Consider the following 19752-nt stretch of genomic DNA (forward strand, 5'->3'; position numbering starts at 1 on the left):
GGCTGACCTGGAATGAATACAGTGGTACCTCGGGTTAAGAACTTAATTCGTTCTGGAGGTCCGTTCTTAACCTGAAACTGTTCTTAACCTGAAGCACCACTTTAGCTAATGGGGCCTCCTGCTGCCGCCGCGCTGCCGGAGCACGATTTCTGTTCTCATCCTGAAGCAAAGTTCTTAACCTGAAGCACTATTTCTGGGTTAGTGGAGTGTGTAACCTGAAGCGTCTGTAACCTGAGGTACCACTGTACTTGTGTGCATTCTGTTATATGCATTGTGTGGTTGGTGTTGGCATGAAAAGGTGTTGGGAGGCAAAGTCTAGTTGAGCCCTGGTTCCAGCTTAACAAATGGGCAAATGTTGTGGTGCAGATTTGCTCTTAAAAACTATGCTTTCATGATGGAGCAGGAGCTGGGCAATGGCCAGAAATAAGGACTGCTTGGGACTCCTGTCCAGAGCAGTCTTTAATGAGATACATAGTTTTCTCCTGGGTGTGGAGGTAGTGGAGAGGTGAAGTTCAAATAGTTTCAGTAAGAGGATGTAATGTACTGCACTGCCACCCCTGATCACAAGGGAGATGCAATGGATTGTGCAGGAAACTGCCAGCTCAAACGTTAGCTGTTCAGGCTAGTACTCTGCCCACTATACCACACTTCCTTCTGCTTTCTGTTGGTGCTTTGGGACCAAGCTTGTATCAAATGGATGAGCAGGGCTGCACAGCCTTCTAAAGCTTCAGTTTGCTGTGCAGATATATTGACTTGCAAAAACAAAAGGCACCAGAGCTGCTTCTTTTACCCCTGCCGCCTGCCATTCACTAGGGTGGTTGGAGGAAGCGGGGAAAGGGATGTTGTCCCTTTAAGCAGCTGAGCGAACCATATGCCAGTAGCGTAGCCCTTGAGTTAAACTGCATGTCTGTGTGCTGAGTAAGGAATGCGGTTGCATGCCTGACCCGTTAGCTATGACTGCTCCTTAGTGGATCAGCACGGCTGTTGCTCATGTGCTGATCTCATTCAGCCTCATTGGAGCTGGCGCTGCACATACACAAGGAGTGGAGAGAGGGGGAGAATCGTTCTGCTGAGAAGGAGCAGGAATATTCCTGTCCTGCTCCCTCCCTCCCTCCCCTTTTTTATTTCTCCAAGAAGCTGGATCTAGGGGTGTTTCAGGCTCCCCTACTTTTTTGGGGGAAATAAGGAGGCTTCCACCCACCTCTGGCAACTGTTGTTTTGCGAGGGCAGGAGGTAGCTCTTGGAGAGAGACGCAGCGCAGCTGCCTGGATGCCTTTGGATGTTATGATTGCTCCCTCTGAGGACCAGTTCTGGCCAGACATGCACAAAGAGCAGATGAAGCTGAAAATCAGGGTGAGACGGATGAAGGAGAGCAGGGAGATGCGAGGTTGGTTCCCTGGATTTCCCATCCCTTTTAGATGGGGGGTGTGCATGAGACGTGAATGGGGATGGGACTGGAGTGTGCTTGGGGGGTGCGGGGGGGGATGGAGGAATCGATTCTGTTGCCTGAACCATGTCTCCTGCCTCCTGAGTGTGCCAAGTGGGGAGGGGATTGGCAGCTGGCATCTTGCCATTACAGGACTGGGACAAGTTTAAAATTCTGGCGGCAGGAGGGGGAGAATGCCCATCATTTCTCCAGCCTTCGCAGATGCAGGACACAACAGGCAGCAATCCTAAGCATGCGCATGAAAATCTCATTCGTGAGACTTACTTCTGAGTCAACATGTTCAGAATTGGGCTGTTGGAATGTGACAGAGTAACACTCCCCCTTCCCCAGAATAATCAGAAAATGTGCTGCTCTTTCAGTGTAGGTCTTCTCTCTCTCTGTTGCAAGAAGATGGGCATTGAGTGATGCTTGCCTTGAGTCCCTCTGTGTTCCTGCATGTGCAGTGCTGCAGCACTCATCTAGAAAAAGAGTTGCTTCCCCTTTAACAGGGTCTGGATTTTTTAAAAAAGGATGGGGGGACGACTTAATTTCACAATGAACTGGGATCGTTAAAACTGGAATATAATGGGAAACTCAGAGGAGTGAGGCAGATTCTTCCTTTCTTATGTAACTCACCACATTCTCCAGGGCAGAAGGGTAGGGAGCTGTGGAAATTTCCTGGGGACATCTCCATGCATGAGAAAGCATCTTGCATTCACTGCTACCTTCTTTAGAGGTCACTTTCTATCAAGTGGATGTGCAGATGGAAGGAAAGGAAGGAAAGGAGGAATTACCTTCTAGAAAGGCAGAATAAGAGAAGAGGCATCGAGGAAGGTGGGGGCACTATGCTGTCCCTAGCTTTAGATCTTGTGCATTTGCTTTGCTGCTCAATATGCCTGACTGCATTTCTCTACTGAGAATGACTCCTTTATTGAAAAGGCATCCATAGTGGTTTATTACTCGCAGGGCTAGCCCGAGAGGTGAGAAGAGAAATGAAAAGCAGCTTTAAAAAAGTAGAATGACCTACTTTTACCAAACGATGGAACCATGAAACTTTCCCACAGCCCTTGCACTCTTTACAAAATCAGAATTCTCCTGCAGCGCTTGGAAGCCCTTTTGTGTCATGAGATGCATAGCCCAGAGATTGTGTCATTAGTAATAAGTCATTTATGGAAATGACACATTTTTCTTTACTTAGAACCAGTAGAGCTGGTCCTGGTGAGGCACATTTACCAGAGGAAAATCTAGACCAGCAACTCAGGAGGGCTGATTCTTTCAAGGGTGTTATTGCCCAATGCTTTTTTAAAAAATATATTGGTGTTAATGGTTGCTTTCCTATTTACGTAAGGTCTTGCACCTTGGAGAAATATAACAGTTGGCAAAGATTCAAAAAACAAAGCATGACTGACTTGAGGACAGGGAATGTGGAGTTTCCCCCCACTCTCCCTTATGGATTCTTCTTTCTGTTGTACACGCAACCCAAAACTGCCTGCCCAACAGATGTTAGTTAGCTCAGTAAAAGCAAGAAGCATACTTACTTCTATCCTCTGATACTAGTATAGACAATCAGAACTGGCTATATGCTGCATATAACATGCCTAAAACATTTTTGTGTGTGACAAGGGGGAGCATAGAATGGGTAGAAGTGTGCATAGAGGTTTGGGTCTTTGTATGGTGGTGAACTAAGGTTCCTGTTCCTTCAGCTAGGAAGAATTTAGATGTGATAGTCTTTCATCTGACAAATGATTGAGCTTCACACAATGGCAGTGTCAAAATTGTCTGAATTGGGGGGAACAGAAAGCAATCACCCCAGAGTTAAAGATACCTGATGATGATGATGATAATGATGATGCCACCAGCAAAAGTGCCACCAGCCATGATGACAAAGGCATGAAAACAGAGATTACTTGATGCAGCACAGGAAGATGGTGAGAGTCAATATAGCAGGGGGCTGTGAGGGGAACAGCTGCAAAGACCAACCGAGCCCTTTCACTGCAGTAATAGAATTCAAATAGGAACTTGATGAGGTAAGATCCTAAAGCCATTTAAAATGAGGGATCAGGGGAGGCAGTCTCCAGAGACCTAAGAGAGAATGTCAGTTCTTTTTTCCCCCTTTTCAGAAAGCTGCTTTAACTGCCATTTTAGAAGCCGGTGTTTGGCTCTGGCGAAACAGCAAATGTTGCCCTTGCAAAAAGGGCCAGTGAGGCTGCATTGAAAAAATGTGCTGAACATTCCATCCGCTTTGATACATACGAAAAGGGGCTTTATGTGGAATTGGCCAATGTCCAGCAATGGGTGAGATAATCAAGCCGATATAAGGAGTAGAACACCATTTGTTACTTGAGGAAGGAAGTCAGAACTGACTTTTGCTCATCCTAGAAGGGGTGGGGAATGCAGCCAAGTGTCCTTTCCTCGTGAATTTCAGAGAATATTTTGCTGTTTCAGGTCTTGATATATCCCACCCACACTCTTCAGTTATGACAGCTCTCCCTTACTTAGCCTAATAAGAACAGAGGCCAAATTCCCATAGCAATATAGTGTGATCTACCTCTGTCACTTGCTTGTTCTGCTGTTTCTCCATACTCAAAAATACATACCTGTGCATGGGAGTGAAGGTGTGAAGTAGCCCTGGAAGTGATGTCACTGCTCTCCTACTTATTTAGCTATGTTGAGAGAGTAACAATGCTCCAGTGTGACAGCTAAGCAGGGTTTTGTATGTGACCAAAATATATAGCTCATGCTGGAGGACTCTGCTTTGTGTGGGAACAAAAGAACCAAAATCAGGGCTGTTGTCTTGCACGTAAAGGCAAGACAGCAGAGCAGACAGCAGAGCAGACCATCTAGCTGCAAAAAGGAAGTAATGGTTGTGAAAGCCAAGGAATTTTCTATGGCAGGACTGAGTAAGATTTTCAAGTGCTGTGATTTCATCATTGGCGAGGCTTGTAATGGAAGCCGTCCTTAAGCAAAAGTAACCCCCCCCCCCGCCACAGCCACCGCACACCCCTAATGTAAGAGATCAAAGCTAGAATGTAGGAGACTGGGCTTTTCTCAGACATTTACAGGAGGAAACACAGAATGAAGGTGTTTTGATACAGGCACACAGTTCCCCTTTTGTGGCTTATCTGTTCCTGACACTTATTTACCTGTTCATCTCTTCCATACTTAAGGCACTGAGTTAACTGCTGTTGAATAAAGTGTGTGGTGAGTTAATAATAATAATAATAATAATAATAATAATAATAATAATATCAGCACTACCACTGGCTTGGTAATGGATGATTTTCACATATGGGGAGAAGTGAAAATGACATTGAACCGTATATCTTGAATTCAGTAAGCCTTTTGACAAAGTCCCCCATGATATTATTGGGGAGAAGCTGGTAATATAAGGGCTGGACAAGGTCACTGTTAGGTGGATTTGTAGCTAACTGAACCCCAAGAGTGCTCACTAATGGTTCCTCATCATTTTGGAAAAAAGGGACAAGTGGGGTGCTGCAGGGTTCTGTCCTAGGCCCATTGTTGTTCAGCATCTTTATAAATAACTTAGATGAATGAACTAAGGGGATGCTCATGAAATTTGCAGACAACGCCAAGCTGGGAGGGGTAGCCAATGCCTCGGAAGACAGAATCAGGATTCAAAATCACCTTAATAGATTGGGAAACTGGGCCAAAACTAACTAAATGAATTCCAATAGGGAGAAATATCAGGTTCTATACTTAGGCAGGAAGAACCAGCTGCACAAATATAAGATGCTGGGCACCTGGATTGCCAGTAGTACATGTAAAAACGATCTAGGGGTCTTAGTAGATCACAATTTGAACATGAGTCAACAGTGTGATGCAGCAACAAAAAAGGCTAATGCTGTTCTATGCTGTGTCAACAGAAGTACAGTGGTACCTCCGGTTGCGAACGGGATCCGTTCTGGAGCTCTGGTCACATCCTTAGGAATTTGCAAAAGGAGGTGATGCTTCTGTGCATGCACGTGACATGGTTTAACTCTTCTGTGCATGTGTGCAGTACATAGAGCACTTCTGCGCATGCGTGCGGGGAGAAACCCTGCAAAATATTTCTGGGTTTGCCGCATACGTATCCCAAAGGATACATAACCAGAGGTGAATGCAAGTAGAGGTACCACTGTATAGTGTTCCAATCAAGGGAAGTTATAGTCCCACTCTATTCTGCCTTTGGCAGACCACACTTGCAGTACTGTTCTGGGCACTACAATTTAAGAAGGATATTGAGGAACACGTGCAGAGAAGGGTAACCAAGATGATAAAGAGTTTGGAAACCAAACCTTATGAGGAATGGTTGTGGGAATTGGGTATGTTTAGCCTGGAAAAGAGGAGACTAAGAGGAGATATAATGGCCATCTTCAAATATCTAAAGGGCTGTCACATAAAATATGGAACAAGCTTGTTTTCTCATGCTCTGGAGTGTAGAACCCGAACCAACGGCTTCAAGTTAAAAGAAAGGAGATTCCAACTAAACCTCAGGAAGAACTTTCCAACAGTAAGAGCTGTTTGACAGTGGAATGGACTTCCTCAGGTGGTGGTGGACTCTCCATTTAATAGTTTCAAGCAGTGGTTGAATGGCCATTTGTCATGGATGCTTTAGTTGAGATTCCTGCATTGTAGGGAGTTGGACTCGGTGAATGTCAGGATCCCTTCCAACCCTACAATTCTTTGATTTGCCAGTCTAAGCTGCCTTTAGTGCTCTTCAGCATTTTATATTTTTTTCTAAAGTTATATTCAAGGGCTTAACGTGTTGGAATAGTTAAGAAATTCATTTTAAAACCGATAGACTTCATTTTCTTCATTGTAGATGAGCAATTAAGGGACGGATATTCTAACACAGGCATAGGCAAACTCGGCCCTCCAGATGTTTTGGGACTACAACTCCCATCATCCCTGACCACTGGTCCTGTTAGCTTGGGATGATGGGAGTTGTAGTCCCAAAACATCTGGAGGGCCGAGTTTGCCTATGCCTGTTCTAACACCACATACATAGCATGATACATACCCTTTGTACTTTGTATCAGTCAATATTAAAGAATTACCACCCTGATTTCATATGTAGTATCACTAAAGTTAATTAGAATCCCCATCTCACCCACACTCATGCACTGAAAACCTGCAGGCTGGGGGAAACGCACCTTTTCACAAATCTGACTCGACAATGGTAGGGTGGTATAAGGATTTACATTGTCACTAAACTGAGCTCAAGTGATTTTAAGTAGATGCATTTTGTCATTCTGCCCACCTATGGCTTAAATGGGGGTGGGGTCCTAGCTAGGCAGTGTAGACTTCTTTATTTCCTCTTAAGTAATAATGTTTAGTTTTGTCTCAGGGTAAAGGAAGGTTTTCAGCAAATTGTGGGACAACTGCTGCAGGATGGGGAGAAATTGAAATTACACCGCAAGGTCATAGGGTGCCATTGAGATAATGTGAATGTGTGTGCGTGCGTGCACACACATACACAGTTCCATATATCCCTTGAGCATCTTTTCAAGAATATAGTTCTCTGGAGGAGCTGCAGAAAACGTTGCACATTGATAGCTCTGTGCTGTGGGATGGAAGTTGAGTCTAAATCAGGGGTCAGCAACCTTTTTTAGCCGTGGGCCAGTCCACCGTCCCTCAGACCATGTGGTGGGCCAGACTATATTGTAAAGAGAAAAAATGAACGAATTCCTATGCCCCACAAATAACCTGAGGTGCATTTTAAATAAAAGCACACATTTTACTCATGTAAAACATGCTGATTCCCGGACCATCCACGGGCCAGATTGAGAAGGTGATTGGGCCACATCCAGCCCATGGGCCTTAGGTTGCCTACCCCTGGTCTAAATCTTACCCTAGAGTAGGTGCCCAAATCTCTAGTCACAGGTAGTTTTAAATGCTTTATTAACCAGACTTGCCTAGCAGATGGCTTCAAGCTCTATTGTCTGAGGGGATCACATATCCTTAAAGTACATAAGATGGAAGATGATATACCACTAGCTGTATAAACAAATACAAGGCCCTGAATCATTTGACATCCTTTTACAGTTGCCTAGTCTTTGCTGTCCAAGAGAAGCCACAAGATATATTATTTCTGAGCTAGTTGCTAAACCCAAAGCCAAACTTCTCTCAGAACGCGTTTGCGGGGGAGATCTTCCTCCACTCATTGATAGGCAGCTGGCTGGTTGCAGTGGCTTTTTCACCTAAAGAACAGTGTGAAAATGCATGTGCACCACAAAGAAAGCTAAGGCTGCATCTGCTCCCTCCACTGCCACCACACTGACATGACAAAAAACATGAGGGGTTTGGAGGTATATTGTTCTCTAGATAATGGACTGTGAAGTGCAGGCCTCATTCAAGAGTTCCATACAGATGCTGGCACAATGATTGCATCAATGGCTGAGCAAGCCTTTTGTCCAGATCCTGTGGCTTGGTTTTAAATTGGTGCAGGAGTGACGTACAATCGATCAATGCCACAATGCAGATTGCAAGGGCTGGTTGCACACCGGCGCATAATGATGTTAAACTAACCTGCTGCTTTGTTCCTGTGTGAAAACAGCTAGGAAAAAAAAAGGCTCAATGCTTGTTCCTGGTTTCATAGACCAAGGATCCAGATATGCTTTATGCAAACAAGCCCAATATATTTTAATTGTTATCGCAGCCAAATAATAATGTATGCTTGTTCAATACATTAATTCAAAGTGAGTATCTTTATTTAAATCACTGATTTAAGACTGTCTTTTTATTGGTGATGTAATTCATATTTCTAACAGCCTTAATTTAAATCAATCCACCTTAGGGCGGGAAGGACATTTAAACATGGAATCCAATTGTAAAAGAGTAAAGAACAGAGGGCAGGGGAAAGAAATGTTTAAGATTAAGGAAGCAAATATTTAGAAAACTAAGATGTTCAGTCTCAAAAAAGGGAAGGGGGAGCAAGAAAAGAAAATATAACAAGAGGAGCATGAGTGAGATATGTTGAAGGAACAAGAGAAAATTAAAGTAACACATTTGTCAAAGTAGGAGCAGTTAGCAGCTGTTGCATGGCAGATAGATTCCACCAAAATAGGAGACAACATCATTAGGAGAAAGGCAAGTTGGCACGGCAGGGTTAGGAGATGAATATAGAGAAATAATATTTGACAAAAGGTGGCAAGGATTAGATGATGAGCAAAAAATTGGGGGGGGGGGAGAAGCAGAAAGAAAAATAAGTGTTTTGTGACCAAATATTCAAACATGACCACTGGAAACCAAGAGAAATCAAGAGCTGTTGCCAAAGGAGATCAGTGGACAGGTTAGAAGAAAAGTGAAGGAAAAGAATGAGCTGTAAATGAACTGACTGCTCTGCAAGGGAACACAGAAGAATAGGTGGGAAAGAAATCAAGGGCAGAAGAATAGATTAGGAGGAAGAAGAAAAAGAATCCAAATCAATACAAAACTAAGCAAGGGAGTAGTTGAATTTAGAAGAAGAAATCACAGAGGTAATTAAATTGTAGTTAGGAAGAGGAAGACAGAATTGCAAAGACAGCACTGCAAAGTAATAACTAAATCTAGAGCAATCTTGGGGAACTAGGGGATTTCCATGGAACTGTAGAGAAGCCAGTATGTGCCAATATTTACAAAGGCGGACAATCTTTGGTGTAGAGGAATAATAGATTGGCTTCCGCATGATCAAAAAGATGCTATGTGCTTAAAACATAAATAGCCACCAGGCACCACATTATGGTGGAAACTAGTTCTTTTCCAGCAAATAGACTTTTTGATACTTTGATGATGGTGATGATATTTCTTTCACATTTCTGGTTTTCATACTATGGTTATTACAGAAGAGAAGGCTTTCTTAGTGATCAGGCACTAACCTGGGGCTTGCAAGTCTAGCTTTATTGACTTCAGTCTCGTGGATGGAAAAGACGGCATCTGCCTGAACTCTGGGGACTTTCTTCAGAGTTTTCCCAGGCAGCTGCTACCAGCTGGGCTCACTAGGCTGAGAAAGTGATAAACCACGAATGAGTTAGTTGGGTGTTGTGTCTGGAGAAAACCTTTTCCGTGTGTTCTTTGGGAGTGCAGCCATTAGCTGCTGTGCCACAGATTTCCTGTGTGGCCTTGGAAAAACCTGCTCTGTGTAGCATGCGAGATAAAAGTAGCATTTCCACCTCACTCTAATGCTGTGAACAGTGATATGCTCAGGACTGCAGGTGTTCTTCCCCTGCCCACCCCCTAATATTCTTAAGAGGGTCTCTTCTCCAGTCTTCGGAGAGTAGCTGGAAGTGGTGAGGCAGAAGAAGGTCCTCCTTTCCTTCCACACTGCAGTTTTAATCTGAAAACTTAGGCGCAGTACTACACCCAGAGCTCAGAAACCACTCATGCTATTGAAATTCCCTGTCGCAAAATGCACCTAGAACAATGGGAGTTTCTAACATTGCACTTGACCCTATGCAAATTGCCATAACAAACCTTCTTTATGTAGCTTGAGAGACAAAGTGCAAAATTTCCAACTGTACCTGTGGTCCAGCAAATTCCCAACAAATCATTTGCAATGAGCATGGGGTAGGGTACAGACTGGGAGAAATGATGTTGGTTGCACAAAGAATGACTGGGTGAATCCAGCCTCTCTAATGGCCTAAACAAGACAAGGATTAAGAAAGCTGTCTTCTGTGTCATTTAAAAGCATGCTCTTATTTCTCTTGGATGGTGTGAGGTAGGATTATTTAATGTCTCCAAGATGCTTAAATAGGAAGGTTGATTCATGAGTAGCTTGACTGCTAAAACTGCATGTGGAGCAGTCCTAACCCTTTTCTGCTGACACCCAGGTGGTGCCCCTGTGGTGTCCTAATCACTTGTAACCTTTGTATCATATGTTTTAAAAGAGTGAGAGAAGCAGGAGCCATATCTCCATATTAGATCCCATATCTACTCTCAGGTTATAGGACACTTTTACTGGAGTTTTGGGTGCTCTGCAGTCCCCGAAATCAGCAGATGCCCCCCCCAAAAAAAGCTCAACAACTTTGATTTACCCCCGAAAGCTCCAAGTCACTGCTTGCATTACCAGAGTTTGGACTAGATAACCCTTGTGGTCCCTTCCATCTCTATAGTTATATCATTCTGTGCTTGGCAATCTTGTCTAAACCCTCCAGGAAATCTACAGCTCTGGCCAGCCTCAGGATTTTCGACCAGATCTCCTATTGGAGAGAGCACTTATAAGTAATCTGAGAACTCTTTCCGCCCACGCTGTCCTGCATACAGATGCACTCCCTCTCTTAATTCCACTCATGCCAAGATAATACCACTCCTAGGCCATACAGCTTGACAAATAAAAGAACCACAACTGTACAAGGCCAGGACTTTTGTTATTCCCTGACCCTCCACTTGCTTGATCTGATGCTAGAAGGGCAACTAGCATGTGTTAATAGCAAAGGCAGCCCAATCATCAGTCATGTCTGGAATCCTGCTTGTGGCCTTTGCATTTTTTGCATTAAGCTATGTTGACTTCTTAAGATTAAAAGAGGTTTTAAGGCCACTATTGTGGCTGAGAGGTCTGTTTCCCCCCCCCCCCATTCCTTTGAAGGATTGCTTAAACCCCCGTTTAGATTAAGGAAATTAACTAGTTAATTGGATATTTAACCCCCACCCCTGTTCCAGTGGGACTCAGGCAGACTTAATGTTTCTTTATTCTATCCAATAAATTAGCTTATACAGCCTTTGCAAGATCATGCTCATAATGAGGCCTGTATCTCTGAAACAAAAGCTTGTTGGGATAGGAGGACGTGTGCCAAGAGTAATATCAGATGCTGGGCCCTCCTTCCCTCAATGAATCCCCACTGGCATTCTTAATAGACCCTGCATGCTTGCATTTTCCTGAACAAAACTAGCAGTGAATCTGCTGACAGTTAAATTCCCTCCGCCTGTATTTTCTAGTAAGGCTGTTAGAGATAAGAGCAGCCTGGGTCTGAGCAGATTTCTCAGTGCCCCAATTCCTCCCAGCTGAAAATGGGCATAATAGGCAAGTAAATGAATGACATGTTTCTCCATCTGCAAAGATTCTAAAACCTCAAGGGGGACGTTTTTGCTGAAATGAATGGGAGCTGTGCAAGAGCTTAGCAGTGCCCAGTGGACTGAGCCCTAAGACAGAGCTACTGCTCCAACATTGCAAGAAGAAGAAGAAGAGTTTGCATTTGATATCCTGCCTTTCACTCCCTTTAAGGAGTCTCAAAGCGGCTAACATTCTCCTTTCCCTTCCTCCCCCCCCCCCAACAAACACTCTGTGAGGTGAGTGGGGCTGAGAGACTTCAGAGAAGTGTGACTGGCCCAAGGTCACCCAGCAGCTGCATGTGGAGGAGCGGAGACGCGAACCCAGTTCACCAGATTACGAGACTACCGCTCTTAACCACTGCACCACACTGGTTCTCAGGTATTACTGAGAGGGTATTACTTAAATTAGGAAGTGGTAGGGCACAACCCTGCACTACATGACCTCCTTCCTATGACACCCTGCAGCATAGTGACAACTGGCAACCGCATCACTCTGCAATACAGATTACAACAGGGCAAGAAGTGATGCAGTGATGCATAGCACATGTATGACCAATTCACACCACAGTACAGATTATTTAGCACATGCCCAGTGTAAAATCAACCCATAGCTTTGTGCTCCAGGACATGCAACCTTGTTTCTTTGTCTCTTGCATCTATTGGGAGACAAAAAAAAGCAAGCAAAAAACAACAAACCCCCTCCCTGCCTGACACGCTGAGTGCTGGCTATTCTTAGCTTTTCTTCTGAGTATTCAGAAAAACACATTAGGGAAGGAGGAAATTATAGCTCAATAGCATGCATAAGGGTGCCAGGCTCAGTTTCTGACATCTTCAGTTAAAAGATCATGAGCACAATAGATCTGATGGCAGCAGACCTGTATGCTTAGATGTGGCTCTACCCCCAACCACATGGAAGAAGGAAGAGGTTGTTTTTCAGGGACAAATACATGGCAACCTGGTGTTCACAGCTTACCTGTCCACAGTTTCTGTGATGGTTCTCTCCTTCTTTCCTTCTCAGCTAAACTCCAGTAGCAGGAGTGTGCTCAACTGAGAAAAGTGCTTGAAGAGTAAGGACCACAGGGACATAAGCTGCAAGCAAGGGGAGGATTCTGCACTCATTTTGCTGTTAAAAACAGACCGTTCACTCCCTCTTTCTGCAGTTCTGTCTTGAGGGGGTTGAGTGGAGAGATCTATATCTAAATGCAATGATCTGCCACTGCCAGAGCTAGTTTGAACCTTAGCCTTAGAGAGCCTCTACCAGTCAGAATACACAATTCTGTCCTCTAGATGGACCAGTTGACTCAACTCGGCATAACATTGCTTTATCCATTTGCAGCAATACAACAAGCTGTGTAGAGGATGACTTCTTCTGTCTAGTCTTTCCAGATGCCCAGGTCTTGACTCCTGGATTATCTGCCAACACCCTTCATTCCATGAAAAAATAGAGAATTACATATGCTTATATACACACTTCCCAACCCCATAATTTATGCTTCACGGTGAAATTGATGCAATTGTGGTGCGGGGGGGGGGGGTTGAGGGAGGCAGCTAGGAGTAACCAGAGCTCATGTGCACCTGTGCTAATCTTGTTTCGTTCATTCTGATTTAATATCCCAGTTGAGGGGTGATGTCATGCCACAAAGAGCCACAGAGGAAGTGGTGTTGCAAAGTGCATTTAACTCCTCACATCCCGAATGGACAAGACTTGGTGATTTAAAAAAAAAATTCTAGTATTTATCTGGCAGCAGAAATAGTGTTGTTCACAAATATTATTAGTGCTTAGGGATTAGTGTGTGTTTTTGTTTAGTTGCCAAATTCTGCAGGGAAAGCAAAAAATGTACCCTGTGAAGCATTAGATCAGAAGGCTGTCTCAAGGAAGATGCTTGTGTGAACTGTATGGCCAGACTTTACCTTCTGATAAGAGTATCCAGGAACAGTATTTTAGGTAAAAGGTGGCTTTTCAATTGTGCCTGGCGCGAGGTGGAAAACACAAGTCCTTTGTAAAACAATTTTTTGTCAAACTGTATTATAAATTGGTGCTTAAGCAAATATTTCCTCCTACTGAATCTTTGTAGCTTTTCCCAATTTAGTTGTGTCAATCCAATATAAGATGTGCAATTTGGAAAGTAAGCTTCACAGAATCTCGCTACTAAACATCAGTGTTTCAGAAGAAGCTATTATCGCCGATATGTCCTTGCTGCTCAGTTTTGGGAAGCTGATCAGAACAAGAACAAGCCTGAAGCTCTAAGCTAGAACAAGATCTGTTTGATTCAGGTGCTGCTTGCTATGCCATGTTCTGCAACGTCGGGGGGGGGGGGGAATCACTGTGATCTGTTCAAAAATGAGATCCTGCCATTTATCTCAGCCGCCCACCCAGTATATGGGCTCGCTTTCCTAATTAGTATTGTACACGGGGCAGCTTTATTGGCCATCCACTCGGGCATGAAATAGAAAAGAGCTCTGTGTGCATGCGTGGGAGCCACAAAGAGAGAGACAGACTACTGAAATGCAGCATGACTTTGACGTAGGTCTATTTCAAGTACAAAGGCCTGCAGCTATGTATGCTGTGATTCAGCTGGAGATTACGGATGACGGACCAGGGGAACAGGGATCTACCAGTAACAGACCGGCGCAGTCGAAGGATCCTAGGAGTGATTTCCTAAGCCACTGGTTTTCAGATCGTTCCAGAGGGAACACTAGGGTGAGGATCCTCAATGAGAAGATCACTCAGGGCTTTCCTGAAAGGCTGCTTTTACCCAATGTCACAATTCTTCCCTCTGAATATGTGGCTTCAGCAAAGTCTTGGATGTGTTTGAGGTTGATAGTCTTCAATCTTAATAGATCCAGGTCCTATCTTTAAATGAAATGTACATTGGGGCATGTCCCGCTTCTTAATTATTATTTTTTAACATATATTTGTATGGTGGCAGTGCCGTTGGTGCAACCCAACTTAGTATCCTAGGTCACATTCTGATTTCACTCGGGGTAGCAGGGAGACCCGACACATCCAGCCACTGCCCTGAAGAAACTGAGGGTGTGCTCTAGAAAATGCCCTAAATTTGTCTACAGCACACTGGATTATCCCGGCAGCCATAACAAGGCTTCCTTGGCAGAGAGGTCAACACAGAAAATGTACCAAAAGGTAGGCAATTTGAAGAAACACTGCTCTGGGCAACGCTTTCCCTGCAGTCACTTCTAAACCTACAACAACACCACTGGCAACTGCCGTTTCTCAGATGACAAGCACTGCTCACATGTGGCTGCTGAAGATCCCAGGGGGGCTATTTATAAAAGAGGAGTAAAATTAGCCCATAGCATCCTGGCCAAATTCCAGTGCAGGTAATTTATTTCCTGCCTTCCTAGAATTACATGCACACACATTCTCTCTCTCTCTCTCTCTTACTCCACCCCCACCCCCTGCAGATTCAATTTATTTTATTTAGCATGGTGTGTTTATCTGCTGCTCTCCCGTCACTAAGATACTTGGTTGCTTTGTAATCATTTAAAAATCTGCAGGCTGGAATCAGCCTATGCTGCTTGCTCATACAGCTGGGAGGCGACAGCCTCCTAAAACGTTAAAGGGTAATGTGAAAAATAGTTCATCCTGTTGGTGAGTTACTGGGGATTGACAGTAGACAGGACATGTGAATCGGCTGGTGCCCCCGCCCCCCCCCCCAAAAATCCAGTACTGAAAGATATGCACAGTAATCAGAAGAGAAATGGTGAATGGTAAATCCACCCTCTGTTTACTATTATAGTAAAGGCTGAAAGAATGAAGCGATTAATGGATATGATAAATGAGCTGATTCATTAAACTCAGATTTAAAATGTGGGGTTTTTATTGGAGCGTGCAGCACACTCGATTTGGTGCTCAGTGCTGATGACAGCGCTGTTGAAAGCATTGCATGTCTCAGGATTTCAGCAGGGCGTTTATTTCCCAAAGGGAAAATAATGCAATGTTGTTGGTTAGTCTGCAGAATTGTTCGCCTTCATTTCAATATCCACAAAACAGCACACTTCTTTGAGTATGTTAATATTTATTTCAGTCAGTTGATTAGCTAACCTAGTAATAGGTGGAGAGCCCTAGCCCTTTGCAGAGAGACCACACACAGTGCTTCATGCACCAAGGGTTGGGGGCAGACGGCAGGACTGCAACAAAGGAGTGAGCCAAGTGTGACAAGGGAGGCGGGTTTAAAAGCCATTAAAAGCAGGGGTGGGAATGCTGATGATGGACTCCAGTACCACCAGTCCCAGCCAGTGTGGCCAGTGGTCAGGAATGATGGGAGTTGTAGTGCAACATACCTGGAGAGATCACAGGTTCTCTAGCCTTTCATTAGATGCCAGGGAAACGCCTGTCTTCGTAATAGGTAAGTGAGCAGGGAAGTTTATAGATTCTAGGGACTAATCATAAAAAGATGAATTTTACACACCCAGACAATCTGTGTTAGCAGAGGTCCAGTGTTATCCCCAAGAGTGTTGCTTTATTTTTATTTTTGCTAATGAATAGAATTGTTGCCTTTCCCGTCCTCTAGAGGACAGAAGGGGACATGGCACCAAAGCCCATCATCTGTAACCAAGGCAAACGGCGAAGGAGCTTGCTTTTATATGCATCTAGTATCTAGAGCTTAGGGTCTTAATATGTAACATTATGCATTTATATTATGTGAGAATAAAATATAAGATTTCCCTTCAGTGTGGAAGAATGGAGTTTAATTGTCCTCTTTATTTGGTCATTATTTGACTTTGGGATTTTGCTTCCAGTTCTCTGATTCAGTTCCCTATCTGCAGAATTTTCATAAAAATCAGTTTGTGGGAAAATGGGGATAGTTGCTGAATAACATTATTCCATCCATTCTCTTTCTCCAGGGGGCTTTGCCACCTTCTCATCTTGCTTCCCAGGACTCTGCGAAGGGAAACCTACTGCTATCCTGCCAATGAGCATCTCCCAGCCATGCATGCCAGTGGCCAATGTTGGCCCAACTCGCATCTTGCCTCATCTCTACCTAGGCTCCCAGAAAGATGTCTTAAATAAGGTACATCATGTAAAGAAGAAGAAGTGGAGGGAGGGAGGGAGGGAGGGAGGGAGGGAGGGAGGGAGGGAGGTGTAGCTTGCCTTAAAGAAACCCTTCCCCTTAAGACTTGGGAGAGCAGCTGGGTCACCTGTGTGGGAAACTATATCATGGGTAGGCAAACTAACGTCTGGGGGCTGGATCCAGCCCAATCGCTTTCTCAATCCGGCCCGCAGATGGTCTGGGAATCATGAGTAGAATATGTCCTTTTATTTAAAATGCATCTCTGGGTTATTTGTGGGGCCTGCCTGGTGTTTTTACATGAGTAGAATGTGTGCTTTTATTTAAAACGCATCTCTGGGTTATTTGTGGGGCATAGGAATTCATTCATTTTTTTTCCAAAATATAGTCCGGCCCCCCCCCACAAGGTCTGAGGGACAGCCCCCCGCTGAAAAAGTTTGCTGACCCCTGCTGTATATTGTCTGATCAGGACAGGGGTGGGCCATTTTTGAATTGTGCAGCAAAACAGAGCTATAGACATGAGCTCCCTTTTGAAGTGCTAAGGACATTAGCAGCAGGAGCATCAAAACTGCAACGTTGGCCCTGAGAGATCTTTATGACAGGGGAGCCAGCTGTTTCTTGCCAGAGCCCAGTGCCAGCCAAGCTAAAGAATAACACTGACCTCAACTCTTCCATGTCCAGCCTCAGAGCCAGAGGATGAGGTATTAAGCTTGGCATTCAACAGTGACTGATGGTGAGGTGAGGGCAAGGGAGAGTGTAGGGAACGGCAGCCCACATCTGCAAGCAAAGAACCCTTTGAGCAGGCCCCAAAATGGACAAAGATCTGCTTTGGGAGTTGGAGAGGGGAGGGAACAGGCAGCATCCTCTCAAAGGACACCAGAATGCTTGGGCTATGATATCACATCGGGGAAGAGAATTTCATTGAAAGAAAAAATAATACAAGTTAGAAGAAGAAAGAAACCGCAGTTGTTGTGAACATACCAGTGGGCACAAATCCTGGGCAGGAGGGAGCCAGTTGGGCATTCCTGCCTTGGGGGGAGGGTTAGGTAGAAGCGCCTGAACTAGAAACACTGAGAGGGGAAGGGGGAACATTTTACACAGGGAGTAGAAGGGAATGGGGGAGAAAAATGCCAGGAATGTGAGCTCGGGAGCTCGGCTGGCTCCTAGGGACCGAGGTGAGAGTTATTACACAGAGACTACTTGGAAAATGGAGCCACAGAACTCAGGGGGAGGGGCATAGCATTGGGCATCAGTAGCTGAAAACAGGAGGAATGGAATATGAGTGGGAACCCCAAAGAACTTTGCTCTGGATATTTTCTGTAAAACTCTGCTTTTAGAAGTGAGTCTTGGCTTCCCTACAGAAGTCCTGCTTTTTTCATTTTGGCAGCAGCCAGTGATTTTTACTGAATCTTCATTGACCTCAGGCAACAGTGCCCAGCTGGCAGCCCAAACAGCCCCCTCTGTGATAGCACAGCCATACATTGCAGGCTGGGCAGCCTAGTAGCCAATGGAGGAGAAAGAAGAGGAGGCAATGACATCCTCAGGGCCTCTGGAAGAGTGGGTGAAAACATCCTACACTGGACTGCCAAACATCCATTGCTTCTCTCTTTCTCTCTCTCTCTCTCTCAGGACCTGATGACCCAGAATGGGATAAGCTATGTCCTCAATGCCAGCAACTCTTGTCCCAAGCCAGATTTCATATGTGACAGTCACTTCATGCGCATTCCAGTCAATGACAATTACTGTGAGAAGCTTCTGCCCTGGCTGGACAAGTCCATTGAATTCATTGGTAAGACTGCAGACCAGCCACATTTGGGGCAATTCATTAGTTCTTCTGGGCTGTAACCTTGGTTGCTGCAAAAGGCATCTGGGCAATAGTGGCTGCGTGGTTCATTTCCCCCCATGCACATGCACAGACATCTGGTTTTTGTTTTTTGTTTAACTCTGATGTGTTCAAAACACTCAGTCTGCCCTTGGGAGGCACACTTTCTCCCTTTGTACAAAACAACCATCCTGTCCCCAGACAGCAGAGCTACCAAGACCGTTGTAAACCCATAGCATCACCTGAGGTATAGCTAACACCACTTGGGAGAACAGTTGCTGCTACAGAAAGAAATGCCTCTTGCTCTATCAAGGTGCTTTTCTTTATCAACAACAACTATTCTCTTTCTGGTTCCAGAGATGATTGATTAAATGAGACTGGGAGTTCAAATAGTAATTTTCTTCCTAGCAAATAGAGAGGGTGGGGAAAATACAAAAAAAAAAAGGTCTCTTTAAAGCATTGCATATACTAGTGAATGGTGCTGTTGTTTTGTTTTTGTTTTTGTTTTAAAAAATAATCTGGTGCTTTATTAGCAACCCATTGCAGGCCAAGAAGTCCCTTCACTATTTCTCATCAGACAAAACAGCAACATTATTGACAAGCCAAGAAGCCAAATAAACAAGTCATGGTTTCTAGCTTCCACTTCTTAGTTGCACATATTTGACTTACTTAAACCATTTAGATTTGTGTTTTTCCTCTTTATTTACTCTTCCAATTTTGTTAAAAAGCATCTTCCTTCAGAGCCAATTCCAGAGAGGTAGCTGTGTTAGCATGCAACAGGAAAAACAACCAAGACGCTTGTGGCGCCTTAAAAGACTGACAGATTTATTACGTTCAAGCTTTTGTGAAGGGGCTTCTGGTCCACAAAAGCTTATGCTGCCATAAATCTTTGAGCCTTTGAGGCACTGCAAGTCTCTTTGTTGTTCAGAACAACGTAGATAGTAGAGTCCCAGAATATCAACCTGAAGGCTGTTTTCTCCTGCTGCAGACAAGGCCAAGGTGTCCAGCTGCCAGGTGATCGTTCACTGCCTGGCAGGGATCTCCCGATCGGCCACCATTGCCATTGCATACATCATGAAGACCATGGGGATGTCTTCAGATGATGCCTACAGGTAAGTTGCTTTCTGAAAGAGAGGGCACTAATGTTTTTCTTTGCATTTGACTTTGGGGTGTGGTTTTTTTTGTTTAAAGTGGTGCCGTTTATCATGAAGCATACTTTCCATGTGTCTCGCTCAAGGGTACTGGCTAATAAGCATGAAAGAACATAGTGCCATATACATTATAGGGTTGATTCCAATCATAGTCCTACCAGGTGTAAACCCATGGAAATCAATGGACGTGACTATCTCAGGTCCATTAACTTCAGTAGGTCTAGTCTGATAATACCTTAGTTAGATACCTCCCATAATCTACCTGTGCTGTGTTTTCAGTTACTCATTTGCCAGTTT

The 19752-nt window shown here is 44.4% G+C and overlaps 1 protein-coding gene across 3 annotated transcripts in view; it reads left to right on the top strand.

The window, feature by feature from the left end:
- DUSP8 (dual specificity phosphatase 8) overlaps nucleotides 1-19752 on the top strand; it is an 81237-nt gene that overhangs the window by 51019 nt on the left and 10466 nt on the right. For 2 of the 3 annotated variants that reach the window (XM_083720629.1, XM_083720630.1), the window contains exons 4-6: nucleotides 16319-16485; nucleotides 18112-18271; nucleotides 19293-19416. In XM_083720629.1, the coding sequence (XP_083576755.1) occupies nucleotides 16319-16485; nucleotides 18112-18271; nucleotides 19293-19416 (451 nt within the window). Of the gene's footprint in view, nucleotides 1-958; nucleotides 1388-16318; nucleotides 16486-18111; nucleotides 18272-19292; nucleotides 19417-19752 lie in introns of those variants that run through there. The other variant, XM_083720631.1, reaches the window with a different exon arrangement.

Source organism: Podarcis gaigeae (assembly GCF_964106915.1).
Source record: "Podarcis gaigeae genome assembly, chromosome: 1".
Lineage (NCBI taxonomy): Eukaryota > Metazoa > Chordata > Lepidosauria > Squamata > Lacertidae > Podarcis > Podarcis gaigeae.